A 22,234-nucleotide genomic window follows, 5' to 3' on the forward strand; every position below is an offset into this window, starting at 1 on the left:
GGAAAAAAGAAAAACAAAAAAGCCCAGCGAGAACACAGTTTTACTAAATCTAAGAAGGAAAAAAAGCCCAAACCTCCCGGTGCTTTTATAGTGTGAGCCAATAGCGAGAGGCGCTCACTCACACTGCAGGAGCCCTGCAGGGAGGGTCCGCACTGAGCCAGGGCAGGAGGAAGGGGAGGAGGGGGAAGCGGGGTGGGTGTGCGCCCGTGTCTGTCAGTGTGTCTGTGTCTCTCTGTCTGTTCACACCTCAGCCGTCAGGAGTGGGAGGTGGCGTGGGGCTGTGTGCCCACAGAGCAACAGGACACGGGACGTGACCTCACAACAGCAGCAGGAGGTGAGCAGGGGTTGCGAGGGATGGATAGGGTGGGGATGGATGGGATGGATGGGACATGGAAGGGTGGGATGGGAATGGACAGGGGTGGATGGAATGAGCAGGATGGGATAGGGATGGATTGGAAGGGAACAGGCAGGGATGGATGGGATGCGGATGGATGGGGCTGTTTGGAATAGGGCAGTGTGATGGAGGACTCAGGAGGCACTGACCCACAGCCCGATGCACATCGAGGAGAAGGAGGTTGTGTCGTTTGGTAGCAGGGAGCGCTCCGCTCACATCTTTGCATGGCATGGGGCACTGTGTGCAGGAGGATGGCCAGAATTTCTCTTTTCTTTGAATATTTTGTTTCTGCTTCTGCCCCCTGCCACTCATGCCTGCCCACCCAGAGCTCCCCCAGCCCCATCTCCATCCAGCTGCTTTCTCAATGCATCTCCCTGTTGCCCCCATGGTGATGAATCAATGATCTCACCGCCACAGGATGAGTTTGGGACCTTGCTTGCACAAGAAGCAACTATTCTCCCCACACACTGCCATCCTTTCTGGTAGTGCTTGGATGTTAAAAAAGAGATGGTGACAAGAAGCAGAAAGAAGACAATGAGTCACAGCCTTTGTTGCGCCGCTCACACCGAAATCACGAGAGATGCATTTTTCCAAATGACTCGGGCTGCGTGCTGCTGGGGGTGGTGAGGAGCAGGAGGGAGAGGCTGGGGGGTGGCGGGGAGCACGAAGGGACAGCCCTGAGGGTGCTGCTCCTGCTGCTGGGGTTTCACATCTGTTCCTATCCTCAGAGTGAAGGTGCACAAGACGCTCGAAAATGGCTGCAGTGGTGGCCACGTTCACACCTGCCAACCTCACCTCCAACCAGAGCAGCTGCAACGTGCACAACCATTACTTCTCCGCCAAGGTCACCTTCTCCCTCTTCTACACTGCCCTGCTGGTGTTCGGCGCCTGCGGCAACATCCTTGCCCTCTGCATCACCTTCCAGCGCAGGAAGAAGAAACTCAACTCCACTGACCTCTACCTGGTGAACCTAGCTCTGTCCGACGCCCTCTTCACACTGGCGCTGCCTGGCAGGATCGCCTACTATGTCCTGGAGTTTAACTGGCCCTTCGGGGACTGGTTCTGCCGGCTGACCGCCTTTGTTTTCTACATGAACACCTATGTGAGCATCTACTTCATGACCTGCGTCAGCGTGGACCGCTACGTCGCTGTGGTGCGCACCAGGCACCCTGGCAGGACCCGCAGGGTCAGCCGTGCCAGGGCTGTCTGCGCCCTCGTCTGGTTCCTGGTGTTCCTGCAGACAGCACCGCTGCTGCTGCGGCCCATGACGCGCCAGATGGGCGACAAGTTGACATGCATGGAGTACTTCAACTTCGAGGAGATTCCCAAGCTGCCCTACCTGCTCCTGGTGGCTTGTGTGCTCGGCTTCTTCCTGCCTGTGGGCATCATCTTGGCGTGCTACGTGCAGATCAACCTCAAGCTCTGCCAGACCGCCAAGGAGAACCCACTGACAGTAAGGAATGGGCACCACCGCCGGGCCTTCACAGTCATCTTGGTGGTGCTGCTGGCCCTCCTGCTTTGCTTCAGCCCCTACCACATCAACATCGTCCAGTTCATGGTCAGGAAGATCCTCCACCAGCCATCTTGCCGTGAGCAGCAGGCCTTCAAGATGTCCCTGCAAGTCACCGTGGCATTCATGAACTTCAACTGCTGCATCGACCCCATCATCTACTTCTTTGCCTTCCGAGGCTATAAGAGGAGGCTCCTCCGCATCTTCAGGAACAGCGGCTCCATGGCTACCTCCTCCACTGCCAAGACCCCTTCTGAGAGCAACAGCAACAGCCAGCCGCCCGGCTCCAGCTCTGTCTAACAGCATGACCCTCCTGTTCTCTCCACCTGGCAGCGCGTGGACCATTCCCTGCAGCAGCAGTGGGGCCGGGCTGCAGAGCAGGATCAGACCCCACCGCTCTCTGCCTGGAACCAGGGGCTCTTGCACATCCAACACAGCACCAACCCAGCTGCTGCCTGCACCTCCTTCCCTGCAGGGATGAAGAGCAGCTTGCTGCCGTCCCTCCACCACGCACTGCATGGGATGGGTGGCAAGTGGGCACTGTGTGTGCAAATCCTGGTCCCCTTTATGGCACTCAGAGGAGGCACACGGTTCCCTGCAATGTTCCCTAGGAAATCTTCATCCCACCCTCCCCATAAAGGGTACTGATGATGCTCTTGCACCGCCTCATCTGACCTTCCCTTGAACCTGAGGACCTGGGACATGAGCCAGACCAGGCTGCTCCTGGGGCCTTGCTAAGGGCCGGTCATACATGACCCTCACCAGAGCCCTGAGGCATCTGGTTCCCATCAAAACCTGTGCAGCAATGAGAACGTTGGTGTGACCAAGGAGCTCCACAGCTCCACTCTGAAGCTGCTGGACTACAGGGCTGGCACAAGCGAACCAGATTTCATGGTGCCTGATCTTGTACTGGAGGCTGGAAGGGACAGACAGATGCACAGAGATATGAAGAGGAGGAAAAACAGCTTTCTTTTGCTTAACTTTAAAGCAGTTCCATTAATGACACTTCTGATTAACAGAATTCGTTCTTGAAGGCAGTAACATTTCTTGCTTGAAGGCTAATAATACAGGTGTGTGCAGCCCTTTAAGTGTGCATGAGTTATCTTTTGGATGACAACAGCTTCACCTGACACAGGTGACTTCAGGGATGTACCTGAGGTTGGAAGGACCTCCAGCAGAGCCCTGCAGGGTACTCGACACCCAGCAGTCTAACCTCGGTGCTGGCCTGAAGGGAGCCTGTGTTCCAAAAAGCACATTACAATGGTCATGGAAGAGCTTGTAGGCAGTAACTGAGGGGTATTTGTGGTCTGAGCACTGTGAAGGAGCCCAGTGTGGACCCCCAGCACGCAGCCTGCTGGGAGCCAGGCCACCATGCACATGAGGTTGGTGGCTGTGGGTTTGTCCAGTAGAGGATCAGGGGTTGCAAGGAGGGGCTCCCTAGCAGAGGTGTTACTCCACTCTGTCCTTCCTATGGAGGCACTCCTGGTGCTCTGCTCCACAGCTGGTACAGAAGTGTGAAAATGGGGCATTTCACCACAGTGAGACGATCACAGAACCTCCCCCATGGGCACAGAGCACTTTCTCTACATTTCATTCATTGCATAATGCTCACCTCAGACAGCACGTTTGTGTGGCAGCAGATATGCGTGTTTCCTGCCACTCACCTCACTCGTGTGTGAACTCACTGAGAACATTTCATCCCTCCTCTTATCAGCTCCTATCGGTAACTGCATTGCTGCATCTTTTGCTCCCTTCCTGACATCCTTCTTGGTGCAAAAGTGCCTGCACCCAGCACCACGCTGCTGCCATCAGATGAGGGATGCCTGCAGTTGCAGGCACCTGCCAAGATAACATCAGGGGAGTGGCCACACTGCTGATATGCTCATGTCATCTCTCTCTTGTTCCTCTGACCCCCATCTCACTCATGTCTTCATTAAACTTAAATGCCAGGTTCATTGCTTACATTTTTCTGGACAGAAGGCCAGATGCTGCCTTCAGTTCAGCCATGCAGCCCCTGTCCCCGCTACCACTCCCTGCCTCATGATTGGGCCGATAACACCCAGTGGTGCACACTCTCTTGAATTTCAAAGTAGAGCTGAGTGCCCTTTCTGCAGCCAAGGCCCCTCTTCCGAGCACAGGAGGAACAGAATACCATGAAGTGTTAAACCAAGCACTGTATGTTTTATAGAAACCCATACATGCATACAATAAAATAGGTGTGCGTATGCATATATATGTACACACATACAGTGCTTGTGTGCTCACATGCCTCTCCTAATAAAACAGTGTTTATGCTCCTTTATATAAAACTCATTTCTATGACTGCTTGCTTAAAGAAAGTCAATCTCATTTAGAACACGTACACATACAAGAAATAAAATGAATCCATTCTATGATACTACCTTGCACCACACTTGCTTGCTTGGTTCTCATTTCAGACAGAAGCCACGAGATGTCCATCACAGGCTTCTGGCTCACACAGGAGGTAGCAGCCCTTGGTGCCCACCTGCCCATCTCAGCAGCAGGTGGTCTCTGCTACGGGAAAGGGAAAAGTTTGGGTGAGGTAGAGCCCAAACACTGCATCTCAGCACAGAGCTCAGGCTTGAGAACTGCTCACCAGGCAGTTTTCCACAAACACAAACAACTGTGGGTGCATTTCCAAGCCCCACAGCTATCTAGGAAAGTCCCCTGTAAATTACTGCGATGTTGTCTCATAGTGACATTCCCAGGCTGTTAGAGAAGTCTGAAAAGCAGCTACTGTTACCTGGGGACTTAAAATCCTCTCCATAGAAAAGCATGCTGCGTTATCTCCCTGCCCAAACATACCTTTGCGTCACTCCTCAAAAAGGAACTGCACAGTGACATTTAAAGCTGCACTGGGCATGCACTGAGAAGGCTGGAAGGACCACGCTCCTCATGCTCACAGCTGTGTCACAATCAAGAGGAGACTGAGGTCTTCCACAGCTCTGGTGCTTTCTTGTAGGAAAGAGGAACTCTGCTCAGCAGCACCAGGGACCCCTCCTTTCACCACTTCTTTTTTTTTTCTTTTTTCCTCCTGATTGTAAATCACAACCCTGGGAGCATTCTGAGCAAGAAACTCTTCTACAGAAATCAGGTTTCCAGCTGACATCACTGAGACCTGAACTTCACCCCTCATGTTTGACTATGTGTTGTGAAATGGGGCTTTCCAAAGTGTGGCCTTCGGATGCTCTCTGTATAGATAACAGCAGTCAAGGTCTGAGATTTGGAAAATATCCACCAGTGTGCCCAGGATGCTTCTTTTATGCTTTAAAATTCCATGGAAAAAATGCTCATTGTGCCTGTCCTCAGAACAGGGCATGTGTCCATGTGTTCTGTTCAGCCCACCAGGGGAAGGTGGACCTTTATTTCCTTCAGAGAACATTTTACATCTGAAATAATGTGTTAGTCTTTATTGCCAATTACAATAAAATACTTGTGGAGGAAGGGTCTGTATGTTTCAAAATTAAAACACCTATTTGTTTCAAAGCACTTCACATGGTTGCCTACACATTGTTTTTAGAAGATATTCTGACACTTGCCCTTCCTAGGCAGCCAGTTTCCAGCTATTTGGGCATAGAAACACCCCCAGTTGGCACAGGTACACATGCACACCACACTTATTTTATTACATAAGTATGCTACGTGCCTAAAGATGAATAAGTCTGATGTTATGCTGGATAAGAACTTGGATGCCAAAGGACTGTTTCCAGTTTTATCAGTCAACTAAAAAAACCCCTTGAACAAACATCAACAACAAAAAACCAACATATCTCTCGGTCTCTAAATATTGTGTTGTAGTTCCCCAGCAAATACTCCAGGCAAAGTGTGACTACACAGATGGTACACACATGTCCTGTTGGACTTCCCAAACACCCTTCTCTTTCCAGTGTTCTTTCACTTCATTCCCTTTTCTCCCACTACAGCCTCTGTTATGCTCCTGAGGATCTGTATCTTATTCTGAACACATGTATGTGTTAAATATGCCCATATAAATATATAAATAGACACATATATACCCAATGTACCAACAAAAGTACATGCACAACATACATTAAATGCCTAGGACACACGTATGGAGTTGCAGTTTGGAATACCATATTACTTCAGCTTGGTGTCATATCCAGCTCCTAAAGCTCCTGAGGTGCTCACAATGAGCAGTGATTGAGAGTCAAGCCACATGACTTTTATTTATCCATCTAAACTTCAAAGCCAGTATTATGCTACCTTGGCAGCAGTGTCCCGTCGCCTCCTGCATTACTCTGAACCACTCTTATGGCTGGTACTCCATCTGCCATTAACTGCTTCAGACAGAGAGGATTCAGCAAATGAGGATCACCCACAACTCTGAAAGTAGAAAACTGGAACTACAAAAAAAAGATAGCTTTATATATTTTTCCTTGAAGACGGTATGTAGTCACCTCAAAATACGAACGTGGCACATCAGACACAGCACACATCCATTGATACAGAAGTCTGCCTGAATCAGACGTGGATGTCATTCAAATTATTGCAGTTCTGACCTCGTTATATCATTCAATTTGCCTTTATTGCTTCCAGTGAGTATCCTCATGCCCTGTGTCTGAACAGCAATTTAATCCATTAGCAAAATTTAAGTGTACAGTGGTCACTTACCATTGCTTGTAATACGCCATATGAATTTCCTTGTATCCTATCTGTGTGTTATTATGTGCTGAATGACAATTTTTATTTAAAAAGGAATTCAGGAAACAAAATATTACAGGCATTAATAAAAGTTTCTGGAGTGACATAATAATCCCATAATACTTTAGTAAGTTGAACATGAAGTGACCGTTGAACACCTTATTACTGCAGTCAGAAATCGAGTACTGTAACATAACATGTAAGCTAGAGAAATCAGATGGGTTAACAAAGAAAACACAGCGTTCCTTGAGGGGTACATCTGGTTGTTGTGGTTGTAGGAGCATGTTTTCTTAGTCACTCAGCTCGATAACATGTCTAATGATGATTTACAAGGAAAAAAACACCTACTTTATTTAAAAAATAAATTTAGGTGATATCCAGTAATAAGTAGAAACTAAATTTACTCTGAAAAGGATAACCAGAATAGAAACCACCAGTTGATTCAAAGGCTTGGGAACAGCTCATGTCATTCACTAAGCAGTCACGCGGAGCCCACTTCTCCTTCCTGCCGGCGCAGCAGGGCCGACCTGTGTCAGTCCGTCCAGCAGGTGGCTATGTCCTCTTCAGGCACATACAAACCCATGGGGAGAGTCCCTTCATCACTCACATAATCATCAGTGCTGCAGTAGAAAATTAGTGGCTACATTTAAGTCATTATTTGAAGCCCTCAAAGCTTCCAGAGCGTCTCCCCTGGAAAATCCCATCTCCATAAGTCGTGCAACCTGAAACAGAAATAGCATAAAACTACTGAAACAACACAGTTTTACTCAGATGATGCATGCATTACCTATGCAACAGTGTCAGGGATCACTTTTTTTTCCACTGATCAGCGTGTTCAGAAGCTTATCTGTCTGAAGAGTGTGTGAGCACAGCTCTGCACCACCACAAAGACTTATCTGTGACAGCACGCTTAAACACACTGCCAAAGAGAGAGAGTGAGATGAGTGCTTTGTGATTTCTTGTTCAGAACCATCCTTTTGTTGTGTTTTCAACCTTGGCCCAATTCTGAAAGAAGAGTGAAAGAGAAAGGAAGCTTTGTTGTCTGTCTGGCATTTTTTCTGTTTTCCACTTTGGCACCTTACATGACAAGGGCAGCCTGACCCCAGGGCTCACTGCTCTTAAGAAGAACATGCCCTCCAGAGCCCAGCACCGACCCAATAGAGGAATCCATACCAGACAGGAAGACCTCTCCACATGCACTTAGCTGTGCTTTGCTTGAAAATAAACCTGACTTCTACAAAGGTCATTAAAAAAGCCCAAAACATTTGCTCTGGGTGATTTTTACAAGCAACCTGAAAGCTACCCCTGAAACAGAGGCAGTGAGATACTTAAATTGGTTCAGTAAAATTCAGGGAAGGATTCCAAATGTTTTTAAAGCACGGCAAGTCAATGATGTGATGGATGAATTACCTTGAAATGGGCACACTGGGAGAATCAATTTTGCTATCAGTAACCAGTTATCATTCTTCTCTGTAACAACATGTTCTTGACACCTAACCTTTTCCTCTGCGCTAACGGATACTCAAAGTACCACAAGTTACTACATGTTAAAAAAAAAAACTACATACATCACATTTAATCTATGGTTAAATTTCAATTTACACTTGAAAACTGTGACTCTCCATTAGGCGCAAGTGAAAGTCACAATGTAACTAATTCACTTTTATATTTAATCATTCAGAGAGGGGGCAGCATGCAGAACTAAGCGCGGCCAGGGGCAGCAGGAGGCACTCTATATCCTGCTCTTGCATGCATGTGGGTTGTGAGGTGGGAGCTGCAGGCTCAAGAGTAGCCTGGTAGTCCTGGTGGCTCTCTGGAGGCTGGCATGGAGCCCTCTGCACAGAACCAAGCAAGCAGGAATGCAGCTGTGGCCCTTTGCATCCTGGGACACATTAGCAACGGGTGATAGCATCTGAAATGCCTTTTGGGAGAAAGTATTCAGGACTTTTAATCTCCCCTGTTTTAGCGGCTTACTGAGAAACACAGCCCTGCTAAGTGTGCCCGGAGGTGGGAGTTCTCGTTCTCTTGATCTAAATATGCTGCTATAAAATGTTTGAAAGCTGCTACCTTGGCTGTCAGAATACAAAAAACACTACCATCTTTGTTTGCATTTCCCCTTCTCGTTTTACAACCCAGAGTCAGTTTCTCACCTTCTCGTAGAGAGAGAAACAAGTCGTTACTTTCAACATCACTGCAACATCAACCTGGATCTCATAACCAGTAACTTTCTGAAGTTCCCTTTTTCTGATTTTTCACCTAAGACAACTATTTTTATGAGAAAGAGGCCAGGCAATGGAAATAAAAGCTAACCACAGCAATACAATTCGGACGAAAGGTTTTTATGGCAGTGGCTGTGAATTCTAACCTTGTTTTTCAAGAAGCGGTGGATGGAGTTTCAATGCTCCCATTTGCAGAAACATCCGGAGGGTACAATGGGAAATACATTTTAACAATAGAAAGCTCTTTTTATCTGACTACATTTCAACCACAGAAGTTGAATCCAGCACCAGGAAACCGAGTTATACGCTGGTAACAGTAATTGAAGGTACTACAAAATCCACAAGATAAGCAGAGATTTTTTTCTACCAGACTTTGTTAACGCTCGCAAATTTGAACCTGAAGAACAGGCACAAACCTTGCACTGCTGCCATTAAGATGATTTACAGATTTATTAGCACAAATCTGACAAATCAAAGGTGCTTGGCTAACTCTCTACCTTGCAAGGCAACCAAAGAGCACTTCAGATGGCAGCAACCAGGTGATCTCTACAACTTCAATGCATTAAAACATGTAAGCATATACTGAAGTGCCTTCATACAGCTAAGCCCAGGCCAGGTTTGGGGTCAGAAGACAGCACAAGTTGGACTGACAACAGATATGTGAGTTCCAGCCCCACAGCACAGTTTATTCATACAGAATTTGTCACCTTATTCCTGGCACTGAATGGGCTTTTGGGCTGGTCAGAATTTTAGACTGGTCTCAGAAGGTGTTCTTTAGTGGGGGATTTCCTTTTCTTTCTTTCTTTCTTCTCTTTCTTCCTATCTTTTTCTTAATATTTCTTAATAAGATTAATATTCAGTTCTTAAAGTTCCTAGTAAATCCTTTCTTCTGAGACAACAAACTATCTACAAAAGTCTATGTCTACACTATAGGCCTAAACCTATACTAGGCAGAAAAGGCAAACTTCTCTGTGGCAACGGTACATGAAATCAGTCAACCATACAATACAGGGAAACACCCTACAAGTGCCTGCTGCAGCCCAAGGCTGGCAGAGCATTTTTATTTCCAAACAGCCACATGACCAAACTGGAAACTTAAGCAGGAGATCTCAGTGAAGGAAAAGCTGTATGTCTACAGGGAAAATGATGAAATCTATTTGCTATCCTTCCTTTTTTTTTTTTTTTTTTCCCTTGAAAAAGATATTAGTCCCGCTTGTGAAACTGTCTAACTTTTAAATATAAGGGCTGAAAAGTTGCACATAAAAGTAGTAATTCCCAAGTTGATATGCAACTTGGGAAAGACAATGACAAGTCACTGTCCCTGTATTGTGACTGTTAACTGAGATTTCTCTTTCTGCTGCTGCGTGATCAAGAAGTTGTGTCACAACAGGCAATAAAAGAATCAGAGGTAATTCTTGACAGCTTTTTTAATGAAATATTAAAAAATTACCTGTTCTTCAGAAACCTCGGTAGGTGGAGGCGTGTCTTGATCAGATGGGTGATGATCTTGATAATTCTCATTGTGTCTATGACGTAAAGGAGGAAACAGTCTATTCCAGTTAATCATCCCACCCTGAAACCAGACACTGCTGTTAGTCTTTTCAAAAAGGACTACAGGTACTTTTACACATAAAGACCATCCACCCCTCATAATACAAAAGGCAAACATTTGAGCAAAATGCTTACCTCAAACAACAAGAGCTGTTGTAGCCTTCTGTGAAGTGAAAACTGGGACTTGTTACCTCTTTCCTAGCTACTGGACATGGTTGCTATAAGCTAAGGAAAAGTGCTAATCAAAGGAAGAAAGGATTGTCTTTTTTCTTGCTAATGCTTCGTGTTTTGCATACATTGTGGATGACATGGCTCACTACAGTGATAGGTTTCTGAGGCTGAAGAGCCTGCTCTCTTTGTGACTTTGTGCCAGACTACGTGCCTGGCAAGGGATGCCACAGCGTGTCCTGCACGTGCTTGCTTTACATGGGTATGAGTGAAATAAAGAAGCAGGGAGAAAAAGCAAGTATTCTTTTCACTGCATCCACAAAAACACACCAGGAAATTCAGAGCACACGCTGCTGATCACAAGCCCAACTTGCAGGACACTCGTGATAGACTTTCCATGCCAGTGATTATTTCTGAGACACCAATATGACTGTAACAGACTTTCAGACTTGCCTAACTTCAGTGCATTACTACCACTGCAAAACCTGGCTGTGCTCCAGTGCCAAATCATTTTCTGACTACATGGTAATAACATAAATACACAGCAGTAACTTAAGTATGGCATAAATCACCGAACTGAAACTTTTAACAACTCAGCTTGAAGCCTTAAAACAGCAAGACATGAATGCAAAGTGCAAGCTTTATCATTGCCGGGGAATGATCCACCTTCCTTTCATGAGCTTTCAAAAACATTCTGGAAGGGATGTGATATAACACCAGAACCTGTAAGTGAGCAAGAGCAGCACCACTCGCTACCTCTTCTTTGCAATGCAGTTGGTGTCCTTCTCCTCCTGACCCGCTCCCTCTGTTACTATGGAGAAGATCCCCCTCCCTTTCAGTATATATAGGACAAGGACTTCCTTCCTCTAGTTGCTCCATTTTAGGTCTGTGCTGTCGTTTCTCAGAAGACCTTCCTCTTAGGAGAGTTTTTTCTTCTCTCAGCTGGGGCTCTTCCTGTCTTTATGTACTCCTGCAGCATTAAAAGCTCCCTGCTTGATCAGATCAGCAGCAGCAGCTTAACCTGCTCCCAGACACACACACAAGAAAAAAAATCCTTTATTTCGTTTTCCTGCCCTTTCCTTTGTTCTCTTCCATTGTCTCCCTGAGAGGCCCAGCCAGCCCAGACACCACAGGGGGCAGTGCAAGAGCACACTTGAAAAAGCAGCTGGGGAGTCATGAGATGTGACCTGTTAGCTTGTAAAGTGTTCCAGTCCCTTACAGTACAGTTCATCTTCCCTATGAAGATAAGCACCAGCTATGAGTCACCACTCATCTTCAGTACAAAGTTTCCACTACCAGCAATTTGGAGTTTAAGACACTATTACATACCCACATTTCTACTTTATGCGCTGCACTAAGCACCTACTTAAAAGGTTTTATCTTAAAGGATTTCACCTAAGCCTTGCGTTAGCCAAACAGTACAGTGCAGCAAAAAGGAGAACTGGTTTCTAGTTTAAACCTGGAGAAGGATCTCATACCTCCTACTGACAAAGCTGCACTCCTCTGTGGCCTTGGAAAATCACATGTCATGTACTTCCCCATCCCTAGTTTCCACCAGCTCAGAATTTTGAGTTTTAATTCATTAATTTTGAATTTCTGGAAGCCTACTAAGCTCTGTAGTTCAGCAACAACAAGGCACCGATGCTGCTTTGCCTGTGTGTGTTCTTTTCAAAGACCAGAGGGGGAGAAAGCAACACTTCCAAGGGTCACTCATATAAAATTAGTGGACTGAAAAATGCCAGCGGGATCACGGCACTTTTTTTGTAGCACCAGAATTGATAGAGAATAATGCATATTAAACATAAAATCTACGATAAATGCATTAATTTATCATTATGCTGATGCATCCAAAGACTGAAATAAATGTACCTTTCCAGCTGTGCTCTTGGCTTCACCACCAAGCTACCTACTGCACCCTGTACTGCATGCTGATGCATAACACTACAAAGACATCTGCCTTTTTATCGTAAACTTAACAATACGTTTTAAATGAATGCGCACCAAATGCATTACCTGCAGTAAGAAATCCAAATTCCCTAATAAAGTAACTGCATCGTTTATTATGGATAACTGGATGAACTACAGATATGGATGGATGAATTCGGAACAGTTCCAGGCAAAGCATGCTAACTCTCTCCCAGAAATAACAACCAGACTAGGCAAATTGGATCAAAATTCCCATGAAAGGATCCTTTTCAGTTGTCCTCAGAATATTTCAGTTACTTTGGGAAATTGTGACAAACATCAGCTCTTGACTATATTAACGATGAAAGAATATCTAAAGCACAACTAGTGAAGGCCAAAAGTCTTAATGCAGTGTGAACACTGATGTTCAGGATTAATTAAAACTTACTTTGGATGATCTGTTTCTCAACTGAGTATTATTTCTCTGTGTTGAGAATACACAGTTCCCTACATGGTGTAGGGAACCTGCTTTGGCAGGGGGGTTGGACTCAATGATCTCTAGAGGTCCCTTCCAACCCCTACAATTCTGTGATTCTGTGATTATTTCCCAGACTGCACCTAAGCCACGTGCATTATGCTTCTTGATCTGTAAATGCAAGGAAGTTGTTTCTCCTTATGGGCTTGCCTCTAATCACATGATGGACATATACAAAACCAGATTTAAAAGAGCAGAGATTGAGGGAGTTGCAACAGGAACCGCTACTGCGGACCGTTCCCTAAACATAAGAAAACAGCAGGAACTGCCGCTAACGCCTCAGATCCATAGAAAGTGGAGATCAAGGCTAAGGACTTCCAGTGTGCAGGGTAACTTCTGGACAATGTTACTGTCACAGCAGAAATATACTAAGATCTGGTTTTTAATTTGATTCAAAGCAAAGAGCAAAAAATGTCTTAAATTAAACCAACCTCTCAAATTCCTGTTAAAATGTGCAGAGATTTCCAGATCAACATTCTGCCTTGTCTCCAAGACATTATTCTGCAGACTTTCTGTTCACAACATTATGATACATTCTGCATTAGAGGGGTTTTTGACCATGCTAAGACACTTACTCTGAGAAAGGTCAGGAAGATTTCACATGAAAATATCCATTCTGTTGAATTTACTTAAGCAATTCTTCTAAACCATCCAATAGTCCCTACTGGAGAATGTGAAAGTATGCCTTTTACAGGAGACTTGAAAAAAGCTAAAGCTGTATTACCTGTGATGGTAACCACAGTCAACCAAAAGTTCAGAACACCAAGCAAATCCACAATGATGATGCAGGTCTGAGATTAAGGCCAGAAGTCAAAACAGTGGCTTAGAACCTGGACTTGTACTCAAAAGCAGCTAACAACCAGACTGGTTCAAGATATCTCACAGATGTTTCCAACCACAGCTCTTTCTAACAAGTCTGCTCCCAGGCTGAAGAGCTGTACCGTGACAGAGGTGGCCCTCAGTACAAGCAACAAAACCTTCTAGAAAGCCTGTTGGTGTGCTTAGGATCACAACTGATAAACCAACTGCTTTCCCCAGTCAGTGCTCTGGGCACACAGAAATCACTCATCACGTTACCCACACAAAGGTAAAACTTACTGTTCATGCCTTCTTTCTTAGTCCAAATCTTTCACGATCAACTTTGTAAAACCTTTCTGCTCCTCTGCCAGAGGAAGGCAATCACTGGGAAAACCAGTCTACAAACTACCATTCATACAAATATTTTGTACAAACTGGTGGTTGGGCCCTGAATTCTGCCTGCAACATAGTCTTCCACACGTCATCAGAGAAAACTCATGTCAAAAAGACAGCTTCACTCAGTAGCTAAAGAGAAGGATGATGGACACATTTAAGGAGAGGTCTGTAAGCCTTACCCACTCTATTCCTCCTACAGTTGCAATTTTTTAACTAAAGAAAACAGTAGTTTCCTTTGATGCTTGTAGTGCAATGACTGGGTGAACTGGTTGATGGCAAATTCTTTGTGACTATCTGACAGGAGACAAACAAACCAACAATGAGACCATCTATTGATCTCTGTTACATCACTAATAAAAATGGATTAGGAAAACACTGGTGATGTCAGAACTTCTGTTACAGGAAAACAAATCAGTCACAAGCTTCAGGCGACCAAACAATGAGAGGGAGGACTGCATTAGGAATGTGTAAATGTAAAGGAATGTGAGAATGGCATCTATCCATGACAGAAAATAGTATAAGGAAATACTATATGGATGAATTATTCTTGGTAACCATCAGTACTTAAGTTGTTAGGTCACATCCTTGATATTTTTTTCTTTCCCCTAAATGGTGTCTAGGACAATACTGTTTACAAGGAGAAGAGTATCCCCTTTTCCTACCAAACAAGATATTCATATCAGTCCAGAGCTAGCAAATGTCTGATTGTGTAACTTTATGAAATCCCAATTACACAACTATTTTTTCACACCATCTCCTTACTCTCTTTCAGAGAAGGCAGCTCTGAATGGGAAACTCTGCTTCCCGTTTACATACTTACCGTAGCATATTCTTACGCAAAGTCTGACAAATAAATATGCATTACAGACCACTACCAAATATTCACTGAAGGAACTATCGCGTGTGCTTGTATTACAATTAGATAAATTTCAATAGAATTGAAAATGCCTTATAGAAGTCCTTCTGATAATTCTTCATGTGGTTAAGATTTTTTGATAGTGCTATCGCATGTACATGGTTAATGCCAACTTGCCATCTGTTTGCACAAACAGGAAACACCTCCTGATATCTGTCCTGTTCACCTTTTCTTAACACAACAACCACAGTAAAAAAGAAAAAAAAGAGAGAAGAAAAAAAAAAAAAAAAGGAAATCGCTTTGCATTTCATCTTTAAAAGTAACATCTTTAGAGTTTGCTTCTCTGCATAGAAGCCATTACTTGGTGCAGGTATAAATGCTTCACTGATATAAAGATTTATTCTAAGAAACAAAAAAGAATTGCCTTTCAGACATAATCTTTTCGTTAAAAATATTGACCCCAAAGTATATGTACAGATAATATAAAGAAAAAACATAGCCGCGAATGACACACTGATACCAGCTGCCTCAGCATCTGAACACTGTAAAAAGATCAATGGCAATGGTAAAATTTCCAGTGGACTTATTAAAATGTCTGGCCTGTCTCTTTTTGTGAGGTAAAAACTATTCTGGGGGTTTATTTCATCTTAAACTTTTTTTTTCTTTTTTCCCCCCAACCTTAATAACATTCCTTTTTGAAAGGAGGCAGGAATGTAATCATACTTGTGCTGTGAGCATCACTTGGAACGATGGAAAGAATTTTTCACCATGGAAAGAAGTGCAGCAATTTCTAAACATATTCCAATTTCCTCTGGAAATTTATGCCACAGACAAGTCTCCTTAGCCCAGAGACTCTGTCTCCAACTCTTATTTGCTGTATCCTGAGCTTTGATGTCTGCATTCTCCCAGAGGATCTCGTGTGTCACAAAAATTCACAAATCCACATGTGGTCTTTTCTGAAGCCTGATCGGTTATTTCCTTTGAAATCCAGGAGGAACACCTCAGTCTGGCCTCTGAAGCAGCTAGAGAAACAATGGAAGGGACTTCAGCACAGGCACGAAGCATTCACAGTAGCAGATGCCAGAGATGCCAAATGGGAGGCCTATCTGTGGCTTGGGAGGTGAGTGGGCATGGCTGATTCTGCGACTGTGTTCAAGGGAGGTGTAGGGAGTTTTGACTACTTCTTAGTGTACTCATGCATGCCCAAGCATTTGGCCTTGTAGTCTGCTTGCAACACATTACAGGAAAGGGTGCTGTTATATGACTCAGGCACACAACTAGCTGGTAGTAAGTGAAAAGCTATGAAGGTGCTCCTCAAAACTGCAAGTTAGCTCAGGACAGTGGGAGAGTCAGATAGCTTTGCATTCAACTCATTACAGTATGGTTAAACACCTATTCTGTACCAAACTGCACGTTGTCGTAACACTCACATTTCAGTACCGTTGTGATGCAATAGCTCAGCTGGAAACTGATGGATTGCTACACCAAGAAAGAAAAACATTTAATATCAGTCAGATGCTGAATGATGGCATTTTTGAGAACAGACATTAACTCGTTCACCCAGCATTAGGAAAGCGTTGAGCAGGGCTCTCATACTTCGTTTGCACTAATAAATAGGGATTTTAATCTTGTCTAGGCAGGAGAGGCAAGGCTTCAACCACCTTTTCAAAGCATCTCCATTTGTGGACTTTCCGACTTCACTCATGCATGCTTATATCAGCTGCAGTTCATCCAAACTGGGCTCTGCAACATCACACATGTGGTCACATCTACATCAGCTATCAGTCATAATCACAACCCAAATTTTAAGTAATTGAATGATTTGGAGCCGTTCTTATGTTGGTCCTTCAGTATCCGCTAAGTGAGATAACCAGGGTGTGGCAGTCTGCTGTGCCAAATGCTGAAGGCATTGAAGGAAACCATCTGTTACTCCATTTTAAACATTTTAGACAAAACAAAGGCAGTTCTGCCCCTTCTTATTTGGCTCTTTGGATGCAAACCGGTGACAAGTGACTTATTAAAGCATGATGGATGATTAGACAGATAATAATACCTCACTCACTTCCTGTGCACAAACATTTTCAAACATAAGTGAGAAATTAAGAGTTTCAAAACTGTTTTGATTTGAGAAGCTTAGCTAGCAAACACTGGGTACAAAGAAACCTCAAAACCAGATTCTCCAATACAGTAGCATAAACACATACTTGGGTACATAAGGGGCCAGTCTACCAACACATAGGAGGAAAAAAAAAAAGAAAGATTAGTATCCCACTCAAGGGAGCAAAGATTCAATTGCAAATGAGAAGAGCTTCCATTTGTTGACAACCTAAAGTTAACATTCAAGGTGACATACTGGCAATACTGCTTGGCAAAACCTTCCCATCTTTAGTGCTTCAACAGGCTTTAGAAACCACCAGTGACACAGCTCTGTAGTAGTTATGAGCTATTATCAGAGTTCCAATCAGAAAAACTGAATACCAAGACGGACCGCGCACTATCTGAAATACAAGCTTCTCATCTTCTATGAGCTATGAAAGAAGGGACTCAGAGGAAGAAATGACTTCCAAACAAGACTCTCTCAGTGCAGATGAAAGGTAACAGAAAAAACTACTGACTTCTCAGCCCCGAAACTGGATGTCTAATTTGGCTCGTGCTAAGCTGCAGGTGGAAGAACACAAACAACTAAGAAGAAACCTGCCTTCTGTGGACGGTGAGAGAAGAGATCAGACAACAGAGAATTCAATGCTTGGGGATATTTTTATGCCATGAGCTTTTTTAATGGGGATTGCCTCAAACTCAGTTGTCAGAGTAAGAGAGCACAGAACAATCACATAGGAGAACAAACATAATCTCTATTTGCTTCATTTTGGTTTAGGAAGCAGTCCAACCATTGCTTCTGTAGGGAAATTGATTACAAACCCTAACTCAAGTTTAATCATTGCCTAAAGGCTACAGCTCAGAAGCCCAGTCAGACAGAAAGAGAACTGAATAATTGAGTCCAAGAAGAAAATGATAGTTCAATGTGAGGGCAGGAGTGCTACTGAGGAGTAGGAGTCAGACGCAGTGAGCCTTGTGACTCTGACAACTGGCTGTTAATGAGATGCATTCACCTTATTCTAGTAGTACTACTAGCGTCTGACAACTCATGGAACTGCTGGTTTCCATGAAGAAGACAGAAAATATAAAGTATAGAAGAAATAGTCTGGATATTAATAAAGCTCACCTTTTGAAGTAAAAATAAGCATTATTCTCAACACAGAGAAAACATTAAAACATTACAGAGGGAAAAAAAAGCAACCAAACAAACTAGATTTGGAAAGACCAAAAGAATGCCAAAAAGCAAAGGATGAGTTAACAGCTCAATGAGGTCTGAAAAAGTATAATTTTCTTTGCAAAAATGGAAAAGAAAAAAGGTTGATGGTATGTCCAGAACAAACAAGGGAAGATGGAGTCTCAATTTAGCCACAGTGATTATTGCTGCAGTGTAAATAGGTTGGAATAAATCCCTACATCACTTATTAACAGAACTTATAAAAATATGATGTCAACTCTGTAGAAACACAGCTCAGAGATCAGAGCTCAAGTAACTCTTTTATTCTATGAGTATCCCACCTATAGTTGTGTTTAAAATTTATAGCAATGTTGTAAAAGACACTCCCTATTCAATTATGCCACAAAATCCCAGAGTACATATAGGTAACACAGATCAGTTGGGATGGAAGCCTAATCAGAGAAAAGGATTTTGTGTCACACTAGGCTGAAAACCTCCCTCATTTATTCAGGTAAAGTTGTCTGGAGCAATGATACATACATCTACGGGTCAGTATGAACGAGCTCCTTCCATCTAAAGTTCTGTGAGACTTTCCAGGGCCCTGGAAATGTGCAAAGGTTGCAAGACACCTTCAGGGCCCAAGGGGCCTCTTGAAGCACTTGTTGGTTCTCAAGCTTCTCAGGCTATTTCAGAAGACTTTGCTAAAGTAGCACCTCTCTGCGTCAGTGTGAAAATGAAATATGTTCAGATGCGGCTCTTCTTTGAGATGGCAGAAATAGACTGTCTGTATATTCACTGAGGGATTTGATTCATGAGTAAGGACAACATTCCTAAGGAGGAATTCTTGTCTTAGGAAAGTCATTGCTCTGTTAAACTCTGTTTTCTGAGGTCAGAAGTTTACTACTTAAATATAACCAAAAGGTAAATCAGTGATCTAGCCTCGGTCCTTAGCTCACAAAATAAGTAAGTTGCAAATTTCTCAGGATATGAGACGCCCCATAACAATAAAGACACTCAATGAATCTCCCCACAGAGCATCCCTCCAGTGTCCCAGGAGGAAGACATCCAGTGAGTGAACAATTAGGGGAAGCAGCATTGTTACATTAGAAGTCTGGTCTCTGCAAGCAGGGGAATCAGAGATATGAATCAAAGGGGGTCTGGCCTCACTAAAAAGTACCAGGAGTTGGAACAGAAAAACAAAGACAGGAGGGAAAAGACCCAGCCCCCTCCCCCCCCAAAAAAGCTTAAAAGTAGAGGAAATGGTAGAAAAGGTTTTCATATATTGCTGTAGGCTTATCACAGACACTTGAACATCTCAGTGAAACTCTCTTCTGAACCAGAAAGTTAAGAGAAACCAAGATGCAGGCAACACTGTCTGCAACATGTTCAATGTGAATGAAGGATACCGAGAGCATTTTTTTAAGATGAATGGACCAGGATTCATTCTCCAATCCCGTATACAGAATGGGCACAGGAATGAGCTCTAAAAGGAGAAGTGGTATCTAATAGCCAACAGAAGGTGCTGACCACCTTTTCTGTAATCTTCCACAACCTTCCTATAACCCTGTGATATCAGTGCAGCCAGCAACATCTCGCACGCACTCCTCCCTCATCTACTTATAGTTTGGTTATCTGCAGCCTCCCTCCAAGCTTGTCAGTGGGAAGTGAAAGTCAGGCTGGCTCCCATCTAGCACCCCAGTGCACACATACAGCAACTTCTTCCCCTTTCCCATCAGGGCTTTCATTTGGGTTACAGAAGGATAAACTTCAGAAAAGTGATGGGAAATGAAACAGATTCAGAAATGCAAAAGTCAGGAGAGAAAGACCAAAAAGTCCCATTGATATTACCGCATCAAAAGGATAAAATAGTGCTTGAAGATATCAACTACCTCCTGTTTGGAGTGAGAGAAAGGGAAGTTGCATCGATGCCTTCAGGATGCAGTGCAAATGCCAACTGATGGGTAAGATGTGATGAGAAAGAATTTTCTCCAAAGCAAAGAAAAATGCAGAAGAGGAAACACAAAGTATGGGAAATAATAGAAATGAAGGGGAAGAGATGAAAATTTGGGAGGAAAAATGATACAGTGAGGAATAAAAATGTGAAAATGATACAAAGGAAAGAAAAGAGATCAGATTTACGGAAAAAGGGAAAACAAGTTGATACATTACAAAAATGAGAAAAGAAGACTGACAAGAGAAAGAAAGAATTAAGAAACTAGGGTTTAAAAAGCAAAACATAGCAGGCAGCTATTTTTTGAGGGTATGAATACATATGGCACACATCTTATTTCACTGCCTCAGATGGAGGATGGAGGTGATGTTCGGTAATCCCCTGTGACGAGTTCAGAATTTGTCAGGATTATCAGTGGAAGGGAAAAAAGGACAGAAAGTTTTCAACATGCACACCACCATCTGGTTAAGAACTGTATCCATAGCAACGAGAAAGCAAGACAAAAATCAGACACCGTGTAACCACACTCCCCTGCGAAACTAGCAACGTAAGGTAATTTTTCAGTTTCTAACAACACGATCAGACACGGTACCACTGCACATCTCAGGGCTAAATCAAAACGATGTACATCAAGTCACGAAGCTGCTGGCTTATGCTCAAGCTGTGTCCCTCACTCAACCTGCTCCTGGAAGCTGTGAGTCCAGCAGTCACACGCACACCTCTCTGCTTCAGCATCCTGCAGGCAACACTTCTGCAAGAGAAAGACTGGGCAAGGCAAAGCTCTAAGAGCTCTTCTGTGCTCTTTTTGGTTTTGTTTTTTTCTTCCTATAGAAAGCGTCCAAAATAAACTGTTTCAGATAAAAGAATGTAAAAAGAAAAAAATAAATAAATAAGCCTCTACATTTTAGAGCTAATGTATAAACAAGTTAAGAAAGTTTCTTCCCCCTGTTGTTTTTAAGCTTTTCCTCTTTTTGTACCATTAGGCTCATGTTCTTCAGAATTTCTTGTAAGAACCTGAAGAATGAGTTTAGTACAAAAAGGGTCCACTTAAGAAAGGGGCTTCTTTACAGCCAGAGGACACTTTACTACATTGTGCAGGACAAGAGGCTGTCCTGAAGACAACAGGTTAAAACCACAGGTCATGTTCTTGTGTTTCCTATATGCTAACAATACATAGGGAAAGTGCATTGTCTCTTCCCAAACAGAAGAATTTAAGAGTAAAGGAGGAACAAACAGAATTCCTGCCCAAGGGATAACAAGAAAATAGTTGCACGATGACGTGCAGAGGAAAGTTAAGGTTCCCTTTCCTTGGCAAACAACATGGAAAGCAGGAAAGAAAACATTAACTTATCTCACCTACGGACATCATATTGGGATGCCAAAGACCTGTACGATATTCTTTTGCAGTGTAACTCAAATTTGTATTTGATAACTTGCCTGATACACTTCACAGCTTTTATTACTGTTACACAAAAAACCTCCCCATGACACTGACTGGCATTCTTTACCAGCATCACTCCCACAGGTACGATTACCACCTAAATTCCATCTGCAGTGTGATGTCTTCAAATTATACCTCTGTAAGCCTTTAAAAGCAAAATAATTGCACAATTACAACAATCTGGAAAACTGTTTTTGAGTTCTGAATATTGAGACTGAAATTATCCTGTTTGTCCTTCTGTACCATTACATCTCAACTTTTGTGAAGGGCACTGTTCATGATTTTGTTGATATCCAGTCAATTCTGTGAGTCATATACAAAGCCTGGTAAATGCTTTCCTAACAAATCTTTTCTGAAGAACCTTTCTGAAACGTTCACACACTGACTCCTTTGCCTTCTGCTCACTGGTTTCACAACGTAGCACAATCAGATCACAAAATGCAGCACTAAAGACCAGCCATGTAGGAGACTTGAAAGAGTTTCACCAACGTTTAAGGTAAACCATGTCACCGCTGCTCAAACAACACTCATTTATTTTACTTAAACTCCTCCATAT

The 22,234-nt window shown here is 43.5% G+C and overlaps 2 protein-coding genes across 3 annotated transcripts in view; one reads left to right on the forward strand and one right to left on the reverse strand.

Moving 5' to 3' along the window:
• Positions 1-228: 228 nt before the first annotated feature.
• LOC107307988 (G-protein coupled receptor 183-like) lies at positions 229-5,275 on the forward strand. The gene is made up of 2 exons (XM_015851528.2): positions 229-334; positions 1,123-5,275. Exon 2 carries the CDS (start codon positions 1,149-1,151, stop codon positions 2,202-2,204), a length of 1,056 nt encoding a protein of 351 aa, XP_015707014.1. The 5' UTR covers positions 229-334; positions 1,123-1,148; the 3' UTR covers positions 2,205-5,275.
• Positions 5,276-5,320: 45 nt separating this feature from the next.
• The window catches only part of UBAC2 (UBA domain containing 2), an 88,009-nt gene continuing 71,095 nt past the window's right edge, over positions 5,321-22,234 (reverse strand). The window contains exons 8-9 of one of the 2 annotated variants that reach the window (XM_015851526.2): positions 10,257-10,379; positions 5,321-7,309 (exon numbers count right to left, since the gene is read on the reverse strand). In XM_015851526.2, the coding sequence (XP_015707012.1) occupies positions 7,202-7,309; positions 10,257-10,379 (231 nt within the window). In that variant the 3' untranslated portion in view covers positions 5,321-7,201. The remainder of the gene's footprint in view (positions 7,310-10,256; positions 10,380-22,234) is intronic. The other variant, XM_015851527.2, reaches the window with a different exon arrangement.

Source organism: Coturnix japonica, chromosome 1 (assembly GCF_001577835.2).
Source record: "Coturnix japonica isolate 7356 chromosome 1, Coturnix japonica 2.1, whole genome shotgun sequence".
In the NCBI taxonomy this organism is placed as follows: Eukaryota; Metazoa; Chordata; class Aves; order Galliformes; family Phasianidae; genus Coturnix; species Coturnix japonica.

Coding starts and splice junctions, on each gene's coding strand:
- LOC107307988 (XM_015851528.2), top strand. CDS start 1,149: ATGGCTGCAGTGGTGGCCACGTTCACACCTGCCAACCTCACCTCCAAC.